The sequence below is a fragment of the Dipteris shenzhenensis genome, chromosome 16 (assembly GCF_047967505.1).
Source record: "Dipteris shenzhenensis isolate YYH24624 ecotype China chromosome 16, Dip_SZ_1.0, whole genome shotgun sequence".
Classification (NCBI taxonomy): domain Eukaryota; kingdom Viridiplantae; phylum Streptophyta; class Polypodiopsida; order Gleicheniales; family Dipteridaceae; genus Dipteris; species Dipteris shenzhenensis.
In genome coordinates, this window is record NC_141611.1 from 11,198,186 (window position 1) to 11,225,031 (window position 26,846).

A 26,846-nucleotide genomic window follows, 5' to 3' on the forward strand; every position below is an offset into this window, starting at 1 on the left:
ACTCTGCACCTATCTTGCGTGCAAAGCACTGGGCTCATGATCAATGACTTCACACTTTCAAGATTCGTTCACAATTGTAGAGATTAATTCCAGAAGTATTAAACAGCAGCACAAGCCACGATTACAAACTGCTCTCAAAATAGAGAAGCTCTATATAACAACCTTTTTTACCACATTAACTTGAGAGCCAGCTGTATTTTCAAAAAATTGCGTTGTCAGTTCAAGTACATCGGATCTTTGAATCAGGCTAGTACTGTGAGAACAGCATTAAAGATTGTAAATTTATAGTCACAACTGTGACATATCAGAACCAAATAGATAGATAGCTCACAGGCTTTAAAGTTGATACCAAGAAGCCTTGCGTAAGTCTTCAGTCACCCATGTGCTCTTTTTTTTAATAATTTTTGCTACATGTAAAAGCCAACATGACAGTTGAAGCAAGTACAATTACATTTGGCTAGCAAAGTCAACCTCCTTGGTATGTCCTTTTCTTTTTATTACCATTGCCTAAATCCAAAAAATTTGATCCTTGTGGCTATTTACCACTGATTTTCAGCTGGATTGCCACCTATTGGGAAAACAAAGAGCGACCCATCTCTCAAGTCTGCTTCCTTCCTATTATGATAAGAGGACGACATAGACCGACTGCAAAACAATTGAACCATTCAAAAGCCCCACTGGAATGCCCAACTCAACCACTAGTTACCTTAATCCAGGTCAGGGGTATAGATCCAAAAATATTGCCCAACTTGACCACTAGTTACCTCAAGCATATATCAAAAATCATTAGACAATCCTGCAAACGACTACAAAAGTAGACAATATTTGTGTGATTTCAAAAAACTTTTGAATTCCAAGATCCATCTGTCCGTTCCAAAACTGAAAATGGAAATTTCAGAAAGTTTGGCCATTCAGCAGTCAAACTTAACAAGACTGGGCGTAGTTAGCAAACTGTTAACCATCCAAACCTGCTGTGTTGCTTCTATTATAAATATGAACCTGCCCTTACATAGATGTCCGCTACATCTGTTTGTTTTCCCTGTCTGGCTTGCCAAAGGGACAGGATGACATACTCTGGAGTGAGCTAGAATAACTCCGAAACATCAAAAACTGTTCGGAAAATGACTGTACTTGCCATATCACAAATTCATTACAGGAGCCACTTCTAAACTTTGAATTTAACAAAGGATAGAAGCCAACTGATGTATAACAAGCATTAAATCTCTGGCTTGATAGTTAGCTCTGCTCTTAAGTGAAGCACATTGTCAATAAAATATATGCTATCATCAGCTACAAAAGATGCCCAAGGCAAAGAGAAAAGGTTCCTATAACCAACTGCTTTTCCGCCAGTAAACTTGTAGGTACCCTTATACTTGACTGCAAAATCCCTGGATGGTTTATTGCGGGCACTGAACTCATAATCAACAGAGAAACTCACAGAACCCTTTTCCTGCATACCTAAGAACAATCCAAAACAGTGGAAAGAGCTTTGCTGGTCCATGTTACAATGGGCAGATAGAAAAAATCCCTGGCCCCCCAAGTGAAATGCTTGAGAATAGACCCTCCCTTGTGGAAAAAGAGCAGTACATTCTTCTTTCTTCAAGTCCAAAAACACTATGCACTGCTGGTGCGGACTGTCAAACTCCACCACCTTTACTGGGCGGTACTTGTATGCCCTCTCACTATACTTCTTGTATAATGTGTCCTCCATTGCCAGTTGTCGCTGCCTATGGGGTACTTCTGCTTTATAAAACAAAGCCTCTAAAACAAGTTTGGAAGCAACTTCATGGTCTATTTCGGAAGATGCTAATACTTTCCTAAGTTTCCTGCTTGTCATCATGGGAAACCTGATGAGTCGAACCAACCTGCTTCCCAGGATTTCCCTCCTCTCCTCTATCTTTGGATAGTGAGCTTTCGCCCACTTCAGCACAAAGTCGTAAACAGTATCTTCAGAAGCTACTTGCAGATCATCGCTTGAGAGCACAGCCTCTATGCCTGCTAAAGGCAAATTCATAACATCATCCTGAAACCTGCAAGGGTCACATGCTATCTCTTGAGAGATCAACGCATTGAAACTCAAACTCACATCATCGTACCCTGTTGAAGTCTTGACTCAACAGTCAGCTGAGAATGCAATCAACAGAGGAAAATGCAACTACCTCATGATATCCTTGTATTGCGATACAAGGTAATTTTTTGCGGCATCCGTTAGAGGCTGCATTGCATCTGCAAGCAGCACACTTGAAGGCAAGTCCAGATATAGCAGAGCAGACTCCGGGGTCATGGATAAATTACGTAAGAGCCTGCTACAGTGACGCATGCATGATGCTACCTCAAATTTATCAGCAGCCATAAGGACATCTAGCAGATCAGGGGCCGAACTAGCCTGCACTCTCCCAGTGTACATGTACTGCAACATGTCCATTAGTGCGGTCTCCTCTGTGTGACAATAAAAACATTACACAGTGCAAGCCAGAGCAAGTATTTGAAAACATACAGCAAACACAAGCAATCAATGACCTATATCAATATACCTTGAACACTGATACGCAGAGTAACATCTCTCTGCTCAGATTCTCTCATGCCATTCGAGAAGAGCTGCATAGACAAAGATGATAGTAGGAAGCATATATTTTTAAGTACAATTCCTACAAACGTAAAAAAATGCCTGGACTTCGAGATAGGCCCACCTTACTTTATAAAAGAAGGGACTTTCAGCTGCAAGTATAGCAGAGCTGATATGAAGGGTTTTCACCCTCAAAACTGTTGCAGATTCCATACTCCATGGACACATGCCCGATGCAGATAGATGATCATCAGCTGCACACACAGTGTTTACAATGCACTTTGATAAATCTCACAAGGACGTGGACAAGGAAAAAAATGATGCAAAGAGCAGACCAAACATATATTAAGATGTATCATGCCATTATCATTTTTTTCACATCACAATGACTCAAGAAGAGGTATGATAAACAAGCTCTTTGAAAATTTGATGTCTAATCTAAACTGTTGAAAGACAACTGAACTGTGAGGTTCCCAAACATTCCCCTGGAATTTTGTTCATACTGCCCTGTAGTATCTACAGGAAACTGAAGTATGCTTGCATCCCGCTGCCTAGCAAGGTAATGTCCAAAATATTAAAACCCAAATAGCTCGTACATAGCAATAGCTATTTGTAAACTTAAATCTATAACGCAAAAGAAGTCCAAAAGCCGGCATTAAGCTAAAATACCAGTGGTTAGCACTACAAATGCTGGGAGAGTTAGGGACATAGTCAGTAGGGAACGTGCATGGCAACAGACCATCGACCCCTTGGGGGACGGGAACACCAAATTCGTAGGGGACGGGAACGGGAAGGGAACGCCATGTGTCACCATACACATAAACCTTCCTACCAGGGTGGCATGTGGCAGTTAAGGAAGCTTGTCTCTTGCCCTTCCCAAGACTGGCAGATATAGAAGGCATAGCAGAAAGTGGAATACTAGTGCACATTGCACTTCCAACACCCTGTGCAAATCTAGGGGCACCATGCTTGCCACGTGCGAGAGCATTTGCCAAATCTTTCAAACATATAAGAATAATGTCTGGGACTGCAAGACAGATGCTAATCCCTTTGTTCTGAATTCCCAACAAGTGAGCTTGCACTCTCACTGAACTCCCAGTCTTTGGCTGGCCACAATAGCGGCATCTGCATTTGTATGAATCTCCTGATTGCAACTCCTCGAGATTTTCAAGTTCTGATCCCTTCCACCAAAGGGATGGGCATCAAGGCGTGGAGAAGCCATGACAGTTTAAATAACTGAACATTGCTCTCCCTGTTAGAGCAACAAATCAAAAAGCTTACATTCAGCATCGCAAGTCCCAGTGTTCAAGAATCATAACCCCAAAGTGTTGATCGACAGAAACGTAGATGATGGCTGTCAATCGTCACTTGCACGCTGTGTATACAACGTGCCCTAGCAAGCTGGTAGTCTGGTTGTGACACATCGTTCTCTAGCGGTTGGCCATCGCTAACCTCTGCTTGAAGGCTGCAGGCTGGCCAGTGGCTGCTGCAGTAGCATGTCTATTAGAGTGTTAGGGCCTAGGCTAGAGTAGCTGCTGTAGGTGAGCTCGAGGGGCGTAGCGTAGGTTTCTTGCTCGATTGCACCGGTAGCTGCATGCGTAGGCTAGGTGTAGCTGCACACATAGGCAGGCGTAGCTACATGCGTGGGTAGGCGGCTAGGCCTCGAGGGAATTCCTACAAGGCGACGCACATATTCGGCAAAGTGCAAGATGCACTTTGCCCCAAAAGCTCCGGAAAGATCTAGTGGCACTTCTAGGGAGCACATTTGTTGGGTGTGAAGAAGTTAGGTGTAACTATTTGCACACTATTTGCACTTGTATTCATGAGTCCAAGAAGGCTCGATTAAATGCACTTGCAGCTTCTCTTGATGCATCTAAACTTCTAGAAAGTGAGAAAGAGAGTTAAAAAGCCATGCAACTATTCAAGGATGAGTAGCCTCAATATGGTGTCATAGTCATTAGTGATGGTTGGAGTGATACCAGGAGCAGGTATATTCTAGGCACACTTGAATATTGTAGGGGAAAGTTTTGCTTTTTGGAGACATTTGATAACGCAAGACTGCAAAGCAGTTGGCAAATTTGTGGAGTGAATGCATATAAAAGGTGGGGTCTGAAAATGTTATAGGGTTTGTCACTGATGGCAAGCCTGCAAACAGGACTGCAGGCAAGTTGGTTGAAGAAAGATACCCACATATACCTAGATGAATCCAGGAACATTCCCAAACTCATCCTCTAAAAACACAACATGGTGCAGTTTCAATCTCAAGATAGTCACTCACAAGGTTGAAAACCATAAACTCCATCATGCATAGCAAAGACTAGCTACTATGACATCCCCACTGACGTCATCAGCGCCCAACAGTGGGTGTAGACCATAGTATAAAAATATGCTCTCACACATACAAATCCACACACCCACACATACTTGAGCATCCATTTATACAAAGTCTTCGTACTGAGTTTCTGTCAGCACTCCGGAGGTGAAGGGCAGACTCAGCCATGATGAAGGCTAGCACTAAAGGAGAAGGCTAATCAAAAGGTAGTCCAAAATCTCTTCATTCAAGCTACAACTGCTTGTGAAGTCTAAACATTTTCATTTTAGTCTCTCCCCAACGAGCATCTAAATCTAAATCTAGCTGATAGGACAATGCACCATTTAAGATAGAAAGAATTATCACAATACCAACGACTGCAACTTGGACGAAAACTTCACAAGGTGAAATTTGCATGCCCGCTAATACGGCAGAAGCATAGACCTAGATGAATCCAGGAACATTCCCAAACTCATCCTCTAAAAACACAACATGGTGCAGTTTCAATCTCATGATAGTCACTCACAAGGTTGAAAACCATAAACTCCATCATGCATAGCAAGGACTATGACATCCCCCACTGACATCATCAGCGCCCAACAGTGGGTGTAGACCATAGTATAAAAATATGCTCTCACACATACAAATCCACACACCCACACATACTTGAGCATCCATTTATACAAAGTCTTCGTACTGAGTTTCTGTCAGCACTCCGGAGGTGAAGGGCAGACTCAGCCATGATGAAGGCTAGCACTAAAGGAGAAGGCTAATCAAAAGGTAGTCCAAAATCTCTTCATTCAAGCTACAACTGCTTGTGAAGTCTAAACATTTTCATTTTAGTCTCTCCCCAACAAGCATCTAAATCTAAATCTAGCTGATAGGACAATGCACCATTTAAGATAGAAAGAATTATCACAATACCAACTACTACAACTTGGACGAAAACTTCACAAGGTGAAATTTGCATGTCCACTAATACGGCAGAAGCATAGACCTAGATGAATCCAGGAACATTCCCAAACTCATCCTCTAAAAACACAACATAGTGCAGTTTCAATCTCATGATAGTCACTCACAAGGTTGAAAACCATAAACTCCATCATGCATAGCAGGGACTAGCTACTATGACATCCCCACTGATGTCATCAGCGCCCAACAGTGGGTGTAGACCATAGTATAAAAATATGCTCTCACACATACAAATCCACACACCCACACATACTTGAGCATCCATTTATACAAAGTCTTTGTACTGAGTTTCTGTCGGCACTCTGGAGGTGAAGGGCAGACTCAGCCATGATGAAGGCTAGCACTAAAGGAGAAGGCTAATCAAAAGGTAGTCCAAAATCTCTTCATTCAAGCTACAACTGCTTGTGAAGTCTAAACATTTTCATTTTAGTCTCTCCCCAACGAGCATCTAAATCTTTGCTTTTCTACTTGCATGGCCGATTGTTTGAACAACTTATTGAAGGACATAGGCAGGCTTGCTTGGGTGCATCCTACCAATAGAGGGGCCGTGGTAAATGTTATCACCCATCATCACTTCTTTCTTGCTGTTTTTCCAACCTACAATGCAAAGGATTATTGAAATATTCAGATACACAATTTGCATATAACTTTATCATGTTGCCGCGTCTTGATGAGGTGAAGGATGCCTTGAGACAGCTTGTGGTGTCCAATAAATGGAATGGATGGGGTGAGTCATACTCGCCAAATGGATTGGAATCCAGGACATCTTTGTCAGATGCCTTCTGAAGAGACGTTGAGCATCTTTTACAAATCACAAGTCCAACAATCAAGTTAATGAGACTTTTTGATGATGATGATGAACCTTGCCTTGGCAAGGTTTATAAGGGAATGGATAAAATGATTGAGAATATCACGTTGTTGGTGTCAGATCTTGATATGCATGCAAAGATTCATGACATGGCAGTGCGGCACTGAAATTCTTACCTCTCACCCTTGCATGCAGCTCCATACGTTTTGAACCCTGAGTTCAAGGGTGTGGTCAAGAACAAGACTGTGAGGTGGTGCAAGGGAACATTCACATGGGGATGACTTCAATCAAGATGACCGTGACTTGACCTCTCTCCATAGTCCATAGCAAACACTACTTATTTGTGGCATCATTGTTCAGCCCTTGAGGCTATGACAAATGTATGCCATTTATAGATTGGCAATTTTGTTTGCAGCTTTATATACTCTAGTCGCCTTTGTATTTGAGACCTTTCAGCCTTAGCCCTTGAGGCTATGACAAATGTCTGGCATTTGTAGATTGGCAAATTTTTCTTATAACTTTATACACTCGTCACCTTTGTATCTGAGACTTTGGCCCTTGAGGCTATAACATATTTACGCCACTTATATTGGCAATTTTGCTTGCAGATTTTATTTTATTTTTCCCAAAGAAAAGAACCTCCTCTTGCAGATTTATATAGTATATACTCAACTCTCGAGTCTCATTGTGATTGGAATTTTGTACAATGTATACCTTTGTAAGACTAGAATATATCCAATCATAAAAATGTATATACCTAGATGAATCCAAGAACATTCCCAAACTCATCCTCTAAAAACACAACATAGTGCAGTTTCAATCTCACGAGAGTCGCTCATAAGATATTTTGTGAGACAAAAAATCAATACCAAGACTCATAATGGCATGTAGGTGAATGAAAAGCAATCTTGTGTATGTCATCTTCCTTCCTTCTGACTCGATGATATCCCGACCCAACTTATTGAATACTTTGGCACCTTTTAACACATCAAGTAGGTCATCCACTCGTGGGATCGGGTACCACTTCTTCATGTTAGTTAATTTAAAGTCTTATGGTCGATACACATTCTGAAAGAACTACTTTCCTTAGGGCTCTGAAAGAGCCAACTTTCCTTAGTAGGACAAGTGCATCAAATGGAGAACTATTGGGGTGAATCAATCCTTTTTCCAATAGTTCGATAATCAAATGCTCCACTTCCGTCAATTCTACACGAATTATTCGGAAAAGATCTCGATTCCAATTTAATAGAATGATCGTCTGATTCACTAATAAGCACGATAAAACTAGAACTATCTACAAAACAATCCTCACAAACCCAAGAAAGGCATGTTTTACTTTTTCTTCAAGAGGTAGAGGCTGTTTTCCATCCTTAGGGTAGATATAATGACCACTTGCACCCTTTTAGAAGGATCGCATCGCTTGAGTGGCGCTACCAAAAAAACATCTTTATCTCCTCAAATAAGAGTCTCCTTGCCTTTATTAATAAAGGTACATTGAGGCACGGTTGTTAGGACACTCGTGTCTTATGATAAGACACTTAAGACACGTGTCTTACCTTAAGACACCTTTAGACACTCTTGTTTTCTTTTAGTGGGTGTAACAACAAACATCGAGTTTGGCTTAACCATGCTATCATTGATGGCGACGGATCCAACAGTGGCGGTGACCTCGCAGATTCGAACTAGGATGAACCTTGAGAGATTTGACTCTTGAGAGTCGAAAGTTTCCTTTCAATTATATGTATCGAGATGCATATTTCATTCATATCACATGTGATTCATAGACCGTTGCCATGATATTTATGTGTATTGATTAATGATGTTGGTACATAATCTATGTAGCCCTCTAGGCTCTTGTTAAGTTTTACATCTAGATTTTTGCATATCAAGATTCAATTATCACTTTAAATCTTTAAAGTTGTGAGTCGTGACTTGCAAGCTCTTGAGTCATGAGTCTTAACGTTAACTTTTAAGTCTTGAGTACATTGTTACTTCTTGCATTGTTTAAGTGTAGCTTATTGTACTTCTAGAATCTAGCAACTAGCTATGCTAGCAAGTTGTACACTTGTATACGTATACATATATTAATTAAATATTTATTATTACAATGATGTGTCTTATCTTTAAGACACTTTAGGCACTCGTTTCTGAAGCATGTCTAACATATCGTGTCTTAACATGTCTTACAGCCATGCATTGAGGTGTATGAGAATCAACATGAGGTAAAAAATCATAACGCCAAGGTTTTCTCAAACAATGTCCACTTCAAGTAAAGGAGCAATCTTTTACATCTTTGTAATTTTGCATTCTAAAAAAAGCTCCCTTCACCATGGAAGCACCTTCTTCTACATGACCTCTAAAAGCTCATGTAAGAGTAAAGTTTGTTATGGGTTGAGGTTTGGCATGTGGGATCTTCACAACACGATCACTAACCATCAATCATAATTCCAACCATCATCAAGTAGAATCACAATCCTCTATCCATTAACAAACCCATAAACCTTAAAGAGATCATAGGGCATGAGTTGATGGGTGGAATGGATTGCATGGATGGTAGGACTCCTCACTCAATAAGGAAGTAGATGCCTCGCTTGCTTAGTTTCCTTCATGGATTGGATATTCCTAATATCAGGACTCTCATTAACAACATGGCCAGCCACTATCCAAAAAAACTATTTTCTCTAATAAGCCTTTCTTTCTCTCCTAGTGTCCCTCCTCGCCGTAGAATTTACCATGACTTGACCCTTCTTAAATGTTTTTTTCCCGAACATAAGTTATTCTCAACAATTTCAGCAAGCTTCATAGCCTCGCTTAGCTTAGTTGGAGTGAACAATTCCAAGCATAACGGACGCTTGGCTTAAAGACCAATCATGAACTTAACGAGTTTATCTTCCTCACTATTCTCGCTAAATTCCAATTAAAGTCTCCAAAAGCGAGTTGTGAGCTCAAACAATCTCTTTCTCATATGGCTCAAACTTTCCCATCTTAAGATAAGATTCTCCTTATATCTCAGAAGCAAAAAGTTGATTTCGGTAACTCAAGATAGCCCTTCCACTCCTTGATAGGTTGCTCTTGGGTTTGGCAAACTAACTGTTATGCTCTAGCTGAGATAGCATGACCTCGGAAAGATCAGTGGGCATTTTCTCTTAGATGACCGACTTCTGTAATATTTCATGTGCGTAAATTAAATGGTCAAGGGAAGTAACTGCCGAGGTCCTAGGTCAGGGTATATTGGCATCGACTAGGTGGTTCTGAGTGCTCAGGCCTAGGTGCACCTGTGTAAGAATGCCAAGGGGCAAATGTTTTAATTGTGCCCCAAGAGAGGGGTAAATGGTGTACCAAGTTAAAGGTCTAAAATGATGACATGTGGCATGAGGGAACCATCTAGGGAATTGTGGGCTTGTGGATAGGCATGAAGAAAATAAATTACGTATCTTGTGTGCATGCAATCTACAAGAGAGGCTGGGAGGATATTCCGGATGCCATCGCCTGTAATTGTACCCGAGAATCGACGCTAAGAAATCAGAGATTAGAATTTGAGCATTTCATTTGGTATCAGAGCATTCAGGTTGGACGAGGGGATTGCGTACAAGAGAGCAGCGCCGACAAAGCGTGGAAGGTTGCACATCTGGGATGTGGTCACGTAAATAGCCCATGAACTGAGGCTGATTCCGAGACAGAGAGCTGGCTGGAGAAGACCAGGCTGATTCCGAAAGAGAGGGACTACGTCTGAGAGAGAAGCGAATAGCTTGGGTGAGTGCAAGAAAGAAGGCGGTGACGGAAATCAGCGGGGTAGGCTGACGATGGGCGGCGATAGGCATTGACGGGCTCTGACAGGCTCTTGGCAACGACAGCCTCTTTGCTGTTTTAGGTGGCTCTGTTCGTGCGGGCTTGCGTTTGGAGAGCCATCGCTTGGTGTTGATGGCATAATCGTGGTGTTGATAAAGCTCGAAGGCATTTGCGCTAGTGGAGGCTATGGAGCTCGTTGTTCGCTTGCTTTAGGCTGGGTGAAGCTGTCGGTTTGAGATCTGGTTGCAGGGATGTGAGCGCAGAGAGCTGCTTTTGTATTGCGTACAGTCGTAGGCTTGTAATTTGGTATCACGCAAAAGAAATCAGGATATATGCGCTACGTGGAGCTTCCAGGGAGCATCTTTTTTTCCCTTCTATACAAATTTTCAGTTTGCAGTCTATTATTCCTGTACAACAAAGGGGAACTTGAAGTGAAAAAAAAAAATCTATTTTCTCTTTTGAAAGAATGGAGGCAGAGGGACAAGATTCGAGGTGAATCTAGAGCACGATCTACGCAACAAGTGTCCCATCACACCACACCTACTTTGGTGGGTAGGATTTTTGTAGCAGATGCCTTACAACAGATCATGAACCAGCAGCTTCAAGTGAACACTGGTCAAAATGAAATTAGAGAGATGGGGTGCAAGCCTTGTCGGCTAGACCATCTAGAAATAAAAAGGGCAAAGCTCCAGCAGAGCCAGAGCCCAGTACTCATCGGAACGTGCGAAGGTCAAGGTACCTAATATTGCTAATTATAGACCGGAAAAGTACGTTGGTCGGATGACCGAGCGCAGTTTTGATGTGATCGAGGTTTGGTTACACAAGTAGGAAGAAGCCTTCGCCATTTGTGAAATCAGATCTGATCTAAAGAAAATCCGCGAGACCACTCACCTATTTATTGTGGCAGCGGATAGGTGGTGGATAAAGCAACAAAAAGATCAAGTTGTCCCTACCACCTGGGAAGGGTTTAAGGCTGAATTTAAGAAACACTTTCTTGCACCTGACGAAGAGTCCCAAGCTTGGGATGCTTACAGAAACCTTCGCCAGAGGAATTTGTCAGTGGTAAAGTACACTGACAAGTTCAGGGAATGTGTTATGAAAATAACAAACCCTCTCTCTATGTCGGTTCAATTGAAAGACTATATCTATGGACTGAACGACAAGATTAAAATGAAAGTTCGAGCTAAATATGTGACTACATTAGATGAATCTATTGCAGTAGCCCTGAACTATGAGGATGCCAGAGGCAAATCTAGTGGATTTGTGCAGGCAAGGACTCAGCATGAGTACCCGAGAAAAGGAGGATTTCAGAGGAAATGGACTTCAAAGACAAGTATCTCGCAACCAAGTGGCCAAACCAAGCAGGTGAAGCCGATTGAGAGACAAGCAAAGACAAGTATCACCGTTGGGGTGAAAAGAAAAGTAACTCCAATGGCAGCCCGGGCTTGGTCAAAGTCCTCGTTGACCCCTGAGCAAAAAGAAAAAGCTAGAAAAGGACTGTGCTTCGGCTGCCTTCAACGACATCAGTGGAAAGATTGTCCACTAAACAAAGACCGTCGCACGGCCAATATGATAATATCTGAATGCGACACGGAAATGCAAGAGAGTCCCAATGTGGAACATATGCAGATGCAATTGGCGGGACCTTCTCAGAGATTAGTACCTATCTTGTTAAATGTGTCTATTACTAAGTTAGTAAGCGGTGCACCTGATAACATCCTTTCAAAGCCCGCAGCAACGAGATATGCGGTTTTCGATGAGCCCGAGTTGATTAAAATGAAAGGGCAAGTAGCCAATCATGATGTGATTGTATTGTTTCATTCAGCGTCAACGCATAATGTAATTAACTCGAAGCTTATTAAGAGGCTCAAGTTGAAAACTAGTCCGTCTAACTATGCTTATACGGTCAAGATGGCGGACGGAAGTTCAACTGAAGTATGGGACCAAAGGGTTACCCAGTTGAAACTTCGAATACAGGACTATGTTGAGAAGCTGGACTTTGAGTTGACCAGGCTTGCTCACGCAAATATAGCCCTAGGCATGGCTTGGCATTTTTGGATTTTTGAAAAAATCCAGCCATTGATTGGAAAAAGCATATTTACCAGTTCAAGATGAACGGGGTAGAATATGTTTTGCGAGATGAAAAGGATTTACCTCGAGGACCATTGATTTCAGCCATGGAAATTCGGAAGACTCCGAAAGAGTTTCTGTGTCTATGTATAGCATCGGTAGAGTCGATTGATGATGCATCGGCTAGCACTGAGGCTATCCAAGATGGGGAAATGGTCGAGTTGGCTAAAGAGATATCGGAGAAGTACTCTGATTGTTAAGGGATGAGTTACCTTATGGGTTACCTCCAGAGCAGAATGTTCAGCATAAAATTGAGCTTATCCCGAGGGCAGAACCTGTAAATAGATCACAGCCCTTGGAGATACCACTAAGTAAGTGGGAGAGCATTTCCATGGACTTTATTGTAGGGCTAGCCGCCTACAACACAAGGTGAATATGATTCTATCCTTGTGGTGATTGATCGTCTTATCAAGATGGCTCACTTCATTCCAACTAGAGAATCTGTTAGTGCCCCGCAAGTGACGGATTTGTTTATTAGACATATAGTTCGTCTGCATGGATTACCCAAATCCATAGTGTCAGACAAAGATGTTAAATTTACCGGTCATTTCTGGACTGTGGTATTTGAGACACTAAGAACTGAGTTGGGAATGAGTAGTGGGGATCATCCAAAAACGGATGGTCAGACAAAAAGAATCAACCAAATTTTAGAGGATATGCTTAGAGCATATGTGTCATTGAGGCAACATACATGGGACAAGTGGTTGCCATTGTTAGAGTTTGCCTACAGTGATAGAAAACATTCCTCTACAGGGTTCAGTCCGTTTGAGCTGAACTATGGTTATAGACCAGCGAATCCAACTATAGTTAGAATACCTCAGAAAGTGCCTAGTGCCGCGAACTTTGTGGTTCAGATGCGGGAGATGCTAGCACTTGCGAGAGCTAACATCCGCCAAGCTATGGATAGAGCTAAGGCGTATGCGGATGAAAACCGATCCGCTAGAGAATTTAAGGAAGGAGAAAAGGTTTTTCTCAAAGTTCCTTCGCTCTAAGTCTTTGACTGCAGGAGAGTGTGCTAAGTTATCACCTCGATATTGTGGGCCATGGTTAATTCTAAAAAGAATAGGCAAGGTAGCCTATAAATTAGAATTACCACAAAGGTGTAAGGTGCACCTAGTGTTTCATGTTTCTCGTTTAAAGAAATTTTTGCATACTGGTGACTCACTAATTGAAGGTGTTGTTTTGTTTCAGAAGATAGAGGATAATGCAAGACGCAAACCAACAGGAATCCTGGACCAAGGAACAATGCAAGTGCGCAATCGAAAGATACACACGGTGTTGGTTGCATGGCATGGTCTAACTCTATCAGAAGCCACCTGGGAATCCGTAAACCAGTTACGGAGAGTATTCCCAGATTTCAGCATCGAGGACGCTGATGCTTGAAGAGGGAAGGAACGTTATGCTCTAGTCGAGATAGCATGACGTCGGAAAGATCGGTGGGCGTTTTCTCTTAGATGACCGACTTCTGTAATATTTCATGTGCGTAAATTAAATGGTCAAGGGAAGTAGCTGCCAAGGTCCTAGGTGAGGGTGTATTGGCATCGACTAGGTGGTTCTGAGTGCTCAGGCCTAGGTGCACCTAAATGTGTAAGAATGCCAAGGGGCAAATGTTTTAATTGTGCCCCAAGAGAGGGGTAAATGGTGTACCAAGTTAAAGGTCTAAAATGATGACATGCGGCATGAGGGAACCATCTAGGGAATTGTGGGCTTGTGGATAGGCATGAAGAAAATAAATTACGTATCTTGTGTGCATGCAATCTACAAGAGAGGCTGGGAGGATATTCAGGATGCCATCGCCTGTAATTGTACCCGAGGATCGACGCTAAGAAATCAGAGATTAGAATTTGAGCGTTTCACTAACCACCAGAGCAAAGCATCTTTTCTTTGGACTAGTAGGGGACGCGCGCATTGCTGTGGCACAACATGGAGAAGCTTTTGCTTCAGGCCCGAATCAATGAAACCTCAACAAAGAGGCAAATTTTAGCAAATCTAGGACGCACCAGAGGGGAGTGAATGACAACCATCGTCTTTGATGCAAATCCAAGGAAGCAACGAAGAGAGAGGGAAGGCGTTCACTTGAGGCATCCTTAGGGGCGTTGGTGTGAAGTCTACAAGGGGCAGTAGACCCGGAGACAGCTGATACTACTGTTGCTGCTCTCCAATTCCTCCATCTCTTCAACCTTCTCTGTTGCGTTCCATGATAGCAAAGGCTCAACCCAAGTTGCAAGAGGGAAGATGGAATCCAAAGGAGGGATTCGAGGGAGGCTAAGAGAATATTCAAGTTCGCTATCCCGTGAGGGAGCTACCAATCGAGGGATTCCTAGCTCTTCCTCGAACCTTCGCTTCAATCATGCCACCTCTTCGTTTTTTTTTATTTGATCTGTGTGAAGGTGACACACGTAGAGAGAAAGCGTAGAGTTCTAGAAAGAGCACAACGTCAATTGTATACAGTATAGATGTAAGGTTGCCAAAGCAAGCTTCTCTTAATCAGTTTTGTATATTAGAGAAATTTACAACTGAAAATGCCTCATCGAGTTCAGAACCTGAATCTCTTGATCTGTCATATTTAGGAAATTCTACCCCCTCTTTTTGCTCGAACTTGAGCTCTTTAAAGATTAGTGTTTGCTCATACGAACGGTCCTTAAATGGTCATTGCTTGGCAAACATAGTAGATTGTTCAATAAGAGTATTCAAATGACTCCTAGCCTCTCAAACTGATCACTCTCATGTGGGGAAGGAGATGGCTCAAGAGTCAAAGCAGGTTCACTCTAGGGTGTGTCTCAACAGGTAGAGGAGGTCCATTATATTGGGGTGGATCGGGAACATGGTTCGTTCCTCTCCACTTAACACACCCTCAACTTGAAAGGGTTGTGAATAATTAAATTGCAGAGAAGTAAGGGGGTTCTAGAAAGAAAACATGTACTCCCCTTTGCGCACAGGTCTAAAAGATGTGGTTGCAGTCCCAAAATGTCGATTCAGCCTCAAAATACAGCCTTGAAACTTTAGCCATTGTGAGATTGTGTGGCTGACTTCAAACAGCCCTCCGATTGCGACCTTTTATTGCTATGTTTCCCATCTCTGATATCGTTATAGAACAAACACCTCTACCCAATTATGCATCTTTGAGGATTTTAATAAATGGGTTTTCCTGCTACCTAATCAGATTTTTTTTCCTGTTCCATTGAGAATGATTGTATGCAATTCGAGGGCGCCCTTTACTCCATTCCCACGCAGCAGGCCAGTGTTAGAAATGAATCCCTACAGAGGTGATCCTGCATGGAAGACTATAGATCCCCATGGATTACACGCAGTAAGTGTTTCACTAAGGAATCAAAACTTTTTTACTTTTTGTACTTCACAACCATTCGTGTGTGTGCAAGCCAGTAAATAGACAGTGCTCCAAAAAAGATATAGAATCCACAATGGTATATTTCCGTCCAAAACCAAACAAAAAAAGATGCGGAGTCCCACCAGTCCGTGGTCCTCCAATCTTACTATCTGCTTGGCACCTCTAGATCCTTGAGGCCGCATGCTCCTCTGAGCTTATGTAGACTCCCTGTCCAGTGATCCCTCCACCTTACTGCCCAGGTAATCAGCCTAGGTGGGCAGCCCTTGCTGAGCTAAGTCTGCAGCTCATCAGCCCAATTCACCTCCTGATCATAGGCCGAATTGGTGCTGCTTCACTGCCGACTTCATGCCTCCACTGCCTCATCCATCCTGATATCTTGCTGTTGGTGGGGATGATGATGATATTGAAGATGATGCTGAGATTGATATATAGTCGACCATCGACATGACTATGTTGTACTTAGGACTTAGTACTGCCATTCTGCATTTTTTGCATTTTTTGCATTTTGCATTTTGCATTGGTATGGACGCTCGTTTAGTAGCTCCACTACCACAGCTCGTTGTATCAGGATTTTTACAGTAGTCTCAGAGACCCATCGATCTTCCGAAGACTTTAATAAACTTTCTTTCTTTCTTTCTTTCTGCTGCTCCTTCCTGCTCTGTGAAGTGCTGCGCCAGGTGATGATTATGGAGGGCCCAAGGGCCCCCTTTTATATAGCTTTAGGCCCCTTCAAAAAACCCGACCAGCCAGCCCTAACTGGGCCAACTGGGTTTGCCCTAATAGCCAACTGGGGCCCATCCCCTTTCTGTGTAAAAGACGACCTGGTTGGCTGGCTTGGACCAGCCCAACCAGGCTCCACATCAGCCGACCCTGTCATTCCCTTGCCTTGGACTGTTCCAGCCCTTGTCTTGGGCCACGGATGGTCTCCAAACAGGCTCCTACCTGCTCCAACACCCCCATCTTGACTTCGCCTCATATCCAGGCCCTGCAAGCCCACGAACCAGTTCCGTACAGTGTCCGGCAGCATTCTGTACTGGTCCATGCACATGCCGACACAGCTGTACCTGTTGCACCACCTCAGCAACGCTGCAGCAGCCGTTCTGTCCTAGTCCTGAAATTGCATAGGCAAAATTAGTTGACGTCGGATGGTGAAGGCAAAATTCTGAGTTTTACAGAGAAGGTTGTCTTTGTCTTCTGATTGTTTGCATGAAACTCGGAAGAAAGTCTTAAACAGGTTGCGCCTACCCCCCTGGCTGTTGGATTAGTGTCCCCCACCTGTGAGCCCCCCAAATGAGGAGTGCATCGAGGGGGCTGGACCAGAGAGCAAAAGAATCTGCCACATGGACAGCAACCAGGCTGCCATGTTGGCAGCACAAGGAGAAACATACCTGGCAGGGCAGGGTCATCTTGCAGGCCTGAGTATTGAATTGCCACGCAGGCTGTACGGAAGCTGCCCCTTTCGTCTATTTCGCACCGGCGAAGAGGAGTGGAGGGGGGTGACCTGTTTACGACTTTCCTTCTGAGTTTCATGCAGACTAGGAATCGACAATCAGAAACAAAGATGACATAATTTTTGCCTTCACCATCCATCGTCAACTCGATTTCACCTCCATTGTTGGCACCCTTCAACCCATCACGCTCAATAGGCTCCCTTGCAATTCAACGCCGGTCATCTCGCAATTCCATTCACCACACCTTCGCAAGGTCATCGCTCACAGTTTTGTGCAAAAGGCGCTTCTATACCAGACAACGTGAACCCTTCATCCCTCTGCCAGCAAAGCCGAGATCGTCACTCTTATACTGGCTGTTACGCATCTAAACTCTTATGCAGATATTGACATAGCATTGACCCTCTAATGGGGGAAGAGCGCCCTTGTGAGATAATTTCTTTCTATTCGACCTAGATGCAAGGTAGGAAAGAGGATACGCATGAATGCTATTTGGAAGAGAATTTGCACGCTTACGCATGAAGAGAGTTTGTTGTTACCATCCGCATCAAACAGTCCCATCAAGACCTGAGGGTTTCATCAAAAATCCCCAAATCAAGATCTAAGGTTTATAATAAGTCCATGCCAATAATCTTAATATCAATAAGTACAATACATCACATAGCCATGACGATACTTATTAAATGTACACCATTGTGGCACCATCAATGCCCAACTAGCAATACAACTATAGATATAACGACTACAACGAAAGACAAAGCGGAGTTTCTCCATTATTTTATTTGTACTATAGCCCCTTCTGAGAAATTACTCAATTGAGTGAGGCATCCATTAACATTCAATGTTGCATACTAAATTCGTTGTCGTTTATCATAGATATCGACTTCTAAACCTAAAGAAGATTGAGTAATGCTATGTTCCAAGAAACTACAATAGCTTCCACTGGCTATACAATTAAGTTCAAAAAACTCAAGAGGATAAATTCCTCCACAAAAAGACTTTGCACATTTGTACATAAGGTCTTTAAAGTTTGGAATGTCTGTAACAAATAAGTCATCTATAAATCGCCTAACCTAACTAAAGTTCCCATCTATTTTACTATACCAAGCTCGAGGAGCTTACTTAAGCCATTCAAGGCTTTTCTTAGTCTAGTCAAATATGCATTTATTTTAGCATACCAGGCTCAAGGCGCATGCTTTAAGCCATACAAGGCTTTCCTTAATCTAAGTACCTCGAGCACCTAACAAGGCATCAAAAAACCTAAGTGCTTCATCAACTAACCTCTTATAGAAGGTCCGTATTCAATAAGGCTACTTTTATGTCCAACTGATGCACAACCAAAATGTGCAGCCATTGCAATCACACAACTAATGTTGGTCATCCTGGAAGTGGGGGCAAAAGTTTCTTCATAACCTATGCCCTACTTTTTAGCACAGCCTTTGGCAACCAGCGGTGCTTTGTACCGGACAATGGTACCATCAGATTTGCGACTCTAACTTGTATACCCATTTTGTTCCAATTGTAAGCAAATCCACCAAGTCCCAACCCCTCCCAGGCGTGGTTTTCCTGAATAGAATCTATTTCGGCCTGCATCCGCACACTATCTCGTGTATCCTTAAAAGAATAAGGTTCAGACAAATCAAAGAGATTGATAATCCAAGAAAAATCTGACAAGTTGCCCTTAGGCTAAGCAACAAAAACTGTGAAATCTACCTTGGGTTTTCTGACATTCCAACGCTTGATAAGGTATAAACACTTTTGATGCCTTTGTGGGCCAGCAATTTCGCACATGATTGGCACACATAATTGCTTCCATCGGAAATTTATGTGGCTCTTGTATTAATCATGCATCTCACCATCTCCATCAGTAACCAATTTTTATATTCACAACACCAGTGTAACACACGGAGCATTGATGCGTGAAGCCCTTATCAGCCAATAAGTTTACAGATTTGTTTGACATGTAATCCCCCCCAACACGTAAGGTTTGCACTTTGCATCCTAAATGATTTTCAACCAAAGCAATAAGTGCTTGAAGACCATTAAAACTTCTGATTTTCTCGTGGAAACGGCCAAGCACCTTGAAAAATCATGAGAAAGTAGAGATAATTTCCCAAGGATGGGGCCCTATGGGATTGCAAACATCACTATGAATTAGCTGCAATTTTCTAGCAGCCTGAACAGCCCATCCTTTGGAAAATAATATCTGTGCATTTTACCATGAATATACATGTTCTAAGAGAGCTTCCAAAAGTGGCAATGCTTCAACCATATGATATCTCTATAAGAGAATAAAGCTGCCATGCCAAACTTTGCATCATGCATGGCAGAGGTCAATACAAGCATTGTGTGACCACTTCTCAAAACTATCATGCTGAAACAATACATGACAGAGAGTACCAGACATTACAAGACATACTCATTTCCTCTATCTCCAACCATGCAGTTATTGCCTTCAAAAATGACCCAATATTCCCTTTTGTGAAAGAGGAGACAAATCACGAATTGTTCTTGATTTGAGGAACAAACAAAACTCAGAAAGATAGAGACAAGGCTGCAAGCAAGGCTTCTCTGATTCCTCTAACTAAATAAGAAGAATTGTTGGCATAAGAAACTTTCTTGCCAACCAAAGTAGACGATAATTTATCAAAAAAGTCCTTTTTAGACGTTATGTGCCTAGTTGCACCACTGTTAAAATACCATGTGTGAGAAAATTGATTAGGCATGACTCCAAAGGGGTATCATAGCTGCATGTGAAGAATGCCCAATCATGATCAACAAAGTTGGCCATAGCATCATCCTTATTAGCATCTGACAGTGAAGAATCTACAACTGCCATGCCTAACTGTTTCTTTGTCTCCCTCACGTTCCTCTTTGAGCAGTCATTGACATGGTAACCTGGCTTTTTGCAGTAATGGCATTTGCCCTTTTTCTTGAGCTTAATGCATCCTCCTTGTCCTTTCCAGATGCTGTCCTGCATCATGCTTTGGTTAAAAAGTGACTTTCCTTTGTAACTCTCCACCATGCATATTAATAGACATGTTTCCTCTTGCAACAAAAGTCCCACAAGCTCCTAAAAGGTAAGTGGGTTTAGATTACCCCCTTCAAGGAGAGCCTGGGAGCTCTAATACCAATTTGTAAGAAAATGGAAGCAAGGAAAGCAAAGGAAGAGCTGCAAAGTATCTATTGTATTCAGATGAATGAACAAAAGACAATACAAGAGTATAAACCCTAGCATGAAACCTAAAAGGAGTTAGGAGCCACACTATATATACCTTTGTAAGACTAGAATATATCCAATCGTACAAATTTAGATTTTTTATGTTCTAAAGTAATCCTAGCTGTTGGGGCTTCTGCACCCGCTCACACTAACACACTAACGCAACCATTAACCAAGGTTAAGGGAAAAAACCTCAATGAGGAAAAATGTCCCTAACCTTATTACAAACCTGGCAGTGACCACTAACTTAATAGCATTAGCTTGTATTCCTAACAACGATATAATGCTGAAATTTAAGAGTCACAATATAGTTGAACCTACTTAACTACAAGTCTCTCCCTATTGCATGATTTCCGACTACACTGCATGTCACATGCGAGGTTCATAGGCAGGACTTGTGATCGATGTTAGCCCCATGGAGAATATGGTCTGTTTTACTCACATAACGACCCATTTTTATCCCCAAAAAATATTACACCCATGCTTGTAATATTGCAAACTAGTCTTTTTTCTTTTAATCTTGGGTATTTGTTACCGAGTCTACTGCAAGATGAAAATGGGGTTAGAATATTATACTTGGTGTGGCAAGATACACAACCATTTTTCAAGGCTTCGGACTTCATTCAAGAAGCTTTAAAAAGACGACTCCCATCTTTTCTCCGATATGTGACCACATAGAGCTACATGTTTAGTTTTGAATCCCAAACCTCAAAGCCTACATGTCCGTGAGGAGAATGGCCGAAACGGCATTAGACAATGTAACCACAATTGTACAATTTAAGTCACATACAGCTACATGTTTAGTTTTGAATTCCAAAGCCTACATGTGCGTGAGGAGAATGGCCGAAACGGCATTAGACAATGTAACCAAAATTGTACAATTTAATTGCACCATCACTACTTTATAAAAACATGCCCGTAAGATGTTAGGATATACCCAAAAACGGAAATAACTAAACACGCTTTTCACTACTGCACGGTCAATATCAAAACAAAAGGCCAATACCTAAAGAAGACAGCTGGTAGGGAAAATGTGCTGTGAATGACCTAAAGAATTATAACATGAACCAGCTGTCAAAAGCTACCATTTCAGCAGACATATATGTCAATGAAAAGTGTATATGAGATTATCTACCACTACCGGACAAGATGTCCTTTTCTATAAGTAAATTTTCTTGCAGCTTAGCATCAATCGGGTTGATCCTCAAGTCTAGCTCATCGTTCAAATAGAAACCCTCAGACTGGAAGAAGTGAAGTGCAGGAATGAGTCTGTCAGAATTCTTGAGCGTCGCTCAACGAGGACCTGTTAATTATCAATAAAACAACTCGAGAGAAATCAATTGCTGGACGCCTCACATCGATTGACATGCATACCCACCAGCTGGACTTGAGAGCATAGCAACGGGGGGGGACGATTCCTCGATCATTGCCACCGGCTCATCGTCCACACTATCAAAAGGCCCACCTTCGTCAGCATCCGGTTGAGTGCCAGCCATTATTTGTTCTTCTTGGCCCTCCAGAAAATCTATCATGTTGTGCGCAGCCTCCACCACTGCAAGACCTAAGAGAAGCCCTGTAAATCCTTTCAGCTCCAAATCTTTATAATTCAATTGTCAGCAACTAGCTTGCTGCATATATACAAGTAATGTGAAAAGCGAAAGCAAGAGTCTCGAGACTCGGTCGGGAAATGCCCGAGTCTGTCAAACTTTATTGGCATTTCCCAAATTCGCGATGTGGGTAACGCAACAATATTGGCAATTCCCAAGTTCGCGATGGGGGTAACACAACAAAGACGGCACAAAACGTGCTAGGGGGTTAAAGTTGATGAGACAAGAAGAATCACACATACAATATCCCGCCCAATCTGGGCTGGAAATTTAATCTTAAAGAGGAAGCCAAGATTCGAAGAAGCACAACAAGCAGGAACTTATAAATCTCACAAAAAGAAACATAACGAGAGAGAGAGGGTGGGGGGTAAGTACCGGCATCTTTCTTGGCATCGGCACGCCTACGCTTCCGGTTGCGAGCCCACTCAGCGATGCTACAAGAGGCATCTTCGGGTTTCATGGTGGGAGGGCCAGCCATGACTTCGATGCGGAGGATACGATCGGAGAAGTTACTGTCATTGAAGGCGAAGGCGAAGTTAGGGGGGGCGGAGGGGGTGGAGGAGTAGAGGTCCATGCAGGGGGGGGAGGGCAATGGCAGGGGCAGAGCTGAAACCCTAATGTGAGCGAAGAAGGAAGGGGGTAGGGTTTGCAAAGCTTCCACAGGAAAAAAGAAGAAGAAGAAGAAGAGCAAACACAGAGTGCCCAAAAATAACACACCACAACAGATCGCAAACAAGACGATGAAGACGAAGCCCATTTGCAATTTTCCCCTCCATAATATCCTAATTAACCTTCTGTCACTCAATCCTCCCCCTTAACCCCCCTCATCTTAGCCTTCCCTAACCCCATCACTTCCTTGGCCACCACTAGAGCGTTTTATGAAACTCTAAAATCCTACATTGGCACATTTTAAGGCGTTACATCAACTCGCCTATTATTAGCTACTTACAATATACTTAGCAGGTGGCCATGCATTCTAGTTCACATCATGCTCCATTCCCAGCTCCTTTTGGCGACTCGCACATCTCACTTGGACCGCCATTCATGGTAAGGGTGTTTACAGACTACATCCACCCATGCCCGCCCATGGTGCATCGAATGCATCTGGGCCTTGGGTTCGACATGGGCACGCAATCCTACATGTCCATGACCCGTGCGCGCGGTGCCCATTGTGCACAAGTCTATAAACACCGTCATATTGGCACCTCCCCTCTAGACGCTGCTGATCTGAGCATCTCTACGCAATTATTCCTCCGACCAAATCCGCGTTTGCCATGTGGCTCTGAGCTCTGCCTCTGTAGCTCATAGAGAGCTCCTGCACTCAGTTTGATGATGATCCGTCAGCTCCAATGAATGCAGCGCAATCAAAAAATTCTTTAGGGGACTTGAGAGTCACACCAGCCATGCATTCTTCATCGCGTGTGCACTAACTCTTAACAATGGTCCCACATCACAGCCAACATATCTACCGCTTACTATTGTCATTGTGTGTGTTGTTTGTTCAATCCTTGGATCAACTTCAAATGAGTCATATTTCACTCCTTGGAATTGTATCCACGAAGTAAAATCAATCTCTCTCTCTCTCTCTCTCTCTCTCTCTCTCTCTCTCTCTCTCTCTCTCTCTCTCTCTCTCTCTCTCTCTCTCTCTCTCTCTCTCTCTCTCTCAATTACCCAATATTCGCAAACTCCCCCCCACCCCAACACAAGCATAGCAATTGTACCTCCTTAAGAGCTTGGAGCATGCAGATTCATGACCCTCCCTCATGCACAAATATCAAGAAGGGTTCTTCATCACGCCGATCTCCCATTACTCACAATTTACATGTAAACCTATATTTAACTCTTGTGCCTAACTTGGGTGGGTAGGTAGTGTTAGGGATGAAAATGCAAACAACGACAACAAGATATTGAGAGGAGAGAAAATAACGAAAGAAGTACAAATAAGGGATGAGTTTTTTGCTCTCATCAACTCCTCCCTTTCTCCTCCCTTTATTATGGTCACCAATTGTCATTCCCTTAAATTTGCCCGTATATGTATTATAACCTCTCTAGTCTCCCACCTCCAAATTGTGATTACTGGGGACATGGTCAATGCACTCCATATTGACAAAAAGCTTCTTTCGTGCACACCACTCATGGACTCAAATGGAGAATCGACAAGTGACTCCTAGTCTTGGATGAGGCCTCTCAAGCATTGTCTTGTATTAATTTAGGACCAGGTTCGAGGCAAGGTTCAGAAGATAGGATGTGTCTAGTGGAGGATATGAAATCTTTAGGATTCTAGTAGAATTGATCTTCTTGTTATATTCACGACACATCCGATACTGACAACATCTACACATAGAAGATGCTTGCACAAAAAATTGGATCATATGTAGTCAAGCTCATTTGGAACCTAGTGCAGCTTTCAAAATGTGTGTGGTATGCATGCCCTGCAAAGCATACTTGCTACTATCTCTCCATACATGTACATATAGCGGGACATTTGAGAAACAATAAGGAAGCAGTATGTTTGATTCTAGTAGTTTGGACTGCATGAGTTTCTTGCTTTTTCTAGTCCAAAGCTCGCATTTTTCACATGATGCATAGAATTGCAATCTCTTAATGCATTGCAGTCACTCCCATTTTGTGTTTCAATGTTCTAGCATCACATCCAAAAAGATCCATCTTGTTGTTGATGGCTCTAGTCATGTTTCGTCTTGTCAAATGTTCACCTTACAATTAGGCATAGTCTCTCAATAATCCTCTATGCCCCCATGAGACATATATGTAGGACTATCAAGCCTATCACACGATGCAAGAGTAATTTTTTCATGGGTTTAGAATGAGACAATATAAATTGATGACAAAAGTAACATAGCATAGCTATATGCTTCGTTAGAATTTCAATTGCATTGAACATTCCCTTCTTCGAAAACTATGATTTTTAGTATTGAGAAGGAGGTCAAGGAGCAAAAGGTGAAAGCATAAGGTAGTAGTAAAATACATGATTATGAAGTGTCACAAAATTAGACAGTAGTAAGTTGTACAGCAAGAGGCGATAGACGGATATGCTTGGAAAATGATATCGTATGCCTATTGTTGGAAGCACCTCAAAATGCAAAAGCAAATGTTCTAAGAATTTACATTGAGTAAATGTATATTGGGGAAGGAAAGAGAACAAAGTTTCATACCTTTCCTAAGAACAAGCAATTAAATATATTTTTATAATAATATGTAGCATACTTATTATTAACCACACATAGTGTGGGCGAGGAGGTGGCACGCCTCCTTCCCCAAAGAATTATAATTTGAGGGAATGGGCCCTTACCTGGGTGTCATGTTTTAGAATGTCGTGTATATTATTATCTTGAAGAAGGCTTGAGTGAACAATAGTGGATGTATAAGATAGTAAGCTGTGACACATTACATGGATGTTAAGCGCCAATCATTTTCATGCTCGTATTGCAATTCAACAAATGAATATCCTACATACAGTGACCATGTAGACTACTTACACTTTCTGCAAACATTGTAATACATAGCAAACATGAAAATTGTGACAAATTTATCCAACATGCAATCATGCATGCCTTTTTATAAAGTAACAAATATGGTTTTATGTGTCTGTCCAAATATTAATAAAATATCCATAATTGAAATAGTCCAAAGTATCAAAGCTAGAAACCAAGCGCAATGGGCAACCAAAGGTGGACTGGTCAAAATCTATTGGACTCAAGTGCCATTTTTATTGCATTCTACCCTAACTACAAATTAGATGCATGTGTCAAATCAGTACCTACGACCTAGTCGTTTGGAAAATGGTAAAACCAAGAATTGTATCAAAATGTTCGATATTGAGCAGGGTGAAGCAAAACTATATGATATACAAGTAATACACTAATGTGAAAAGATATCCCATTGCTCATGCAACTCAACCCTCTCTGCCCTCATAGTTGCCTCAAATGCTTTTGCATCTTCCCCTCCACACCAACACCACTAATGCAAACCTTATCGGGCCATCTCTTGAGAGTAGGCCTCCTCGCACCTTCCTCTTCGTTGAGCAAGATCTTGGCCCTTTTTCCTGATTCCCCATATTTTGGTTTGAACCCCAAGAAGACGAATCTACTTTAGCTTTCCTTGCATCGTTTGACAACACTTTCTTGCTACTGGAGCCTTGGAAAAACTCCTCTCAGTCTTACATCCTTCCTTGCATAGGAACTTTCTTTGCCAGAACACTTTCTCTAATGAAGTTCTCTTTGACATCAATGTGGTTTGTCTTAGAATGATATATTGGACATTGGCTAAGGCTTGAGCCCATTCATTATTATAATATACGGCTGTTAGCTTTGTCTCATAAAAAATAATTTATTTTTAATAGTAGTCTTCTAAGCCATGAAGGCAAAGAAACCATTGCCTTTTTGTTGTGGACAACCATGATATTGGACCTTGACTAACAAAAAACGCATATCATTTTGTGTGAATTTCTATATCCTTTCAAACTTAGATGATTGTCTTTGTATTCTATTCAAATTTGCCTTGTAACTTTGGTTTACCTCAAGACTCTTTTGGCTGCATTCCACTGAGGTTGTTTGGGATTGGCCATGACTTGTGCTAGTGAACTTACTACATAACAAATGTCTAGACTTGTGATAGTCAAATACATA

General features: G+C 42.2%; 1 protein-coding gene across 3 annotated transcripts; it reads right to left on the minus strand.

The window, feature by feature from the left end:
- Positions 1 to 940: 940 nt before the first annotated feature.
- LOC147892543 (BTB/POZ domain-containing protein POB1-like) lies at positions 941 to 22,968 on the minus strand. 3 transcript variants are annotated; one of them, XM_087386994.1, is made up of 6 exons: positions 22,576 to 22,968; positions 21,972 to 22,145; positions 2,696 to 2,820; positions 2,535 to 2,598; positions 2,160 to 2,439; positions 941 to 2,030 (listed from the first exon to the last, which is right to left on the minus strand). In XM_087386994.1, exons 1-6 carry the CDS (start codon positions 22,955 to 22,957, stop codon positions 1,217 to 1,219), a joined length of 1,839 nt encoding a protein of 612 aa, XP_087243120.1. In that variant the 5' UTR covers positions 22,958 to 22,968; the 3' UTR covers positions 941 to 1,216. The 3 variants fall into 3 exon arrangements, with proteins under 3 accessions (XP_087243120.1, XP_087243119.1, XP_087243118.1); XM_087386993.1 differs by having other exon boundaries at positions 945 to 2,030; positions 21,972 to 22,154; positions 22,576 to 22,966; XM_087386992.1 differs by having other exon boundaries at positions 945 to 2,030; positions 21,972 to 22,166; positions 22,576 to 22,966.
- Between the last annotated feature and the right edge of the window lie 3,878 nt (positions 22,969 to 26,846).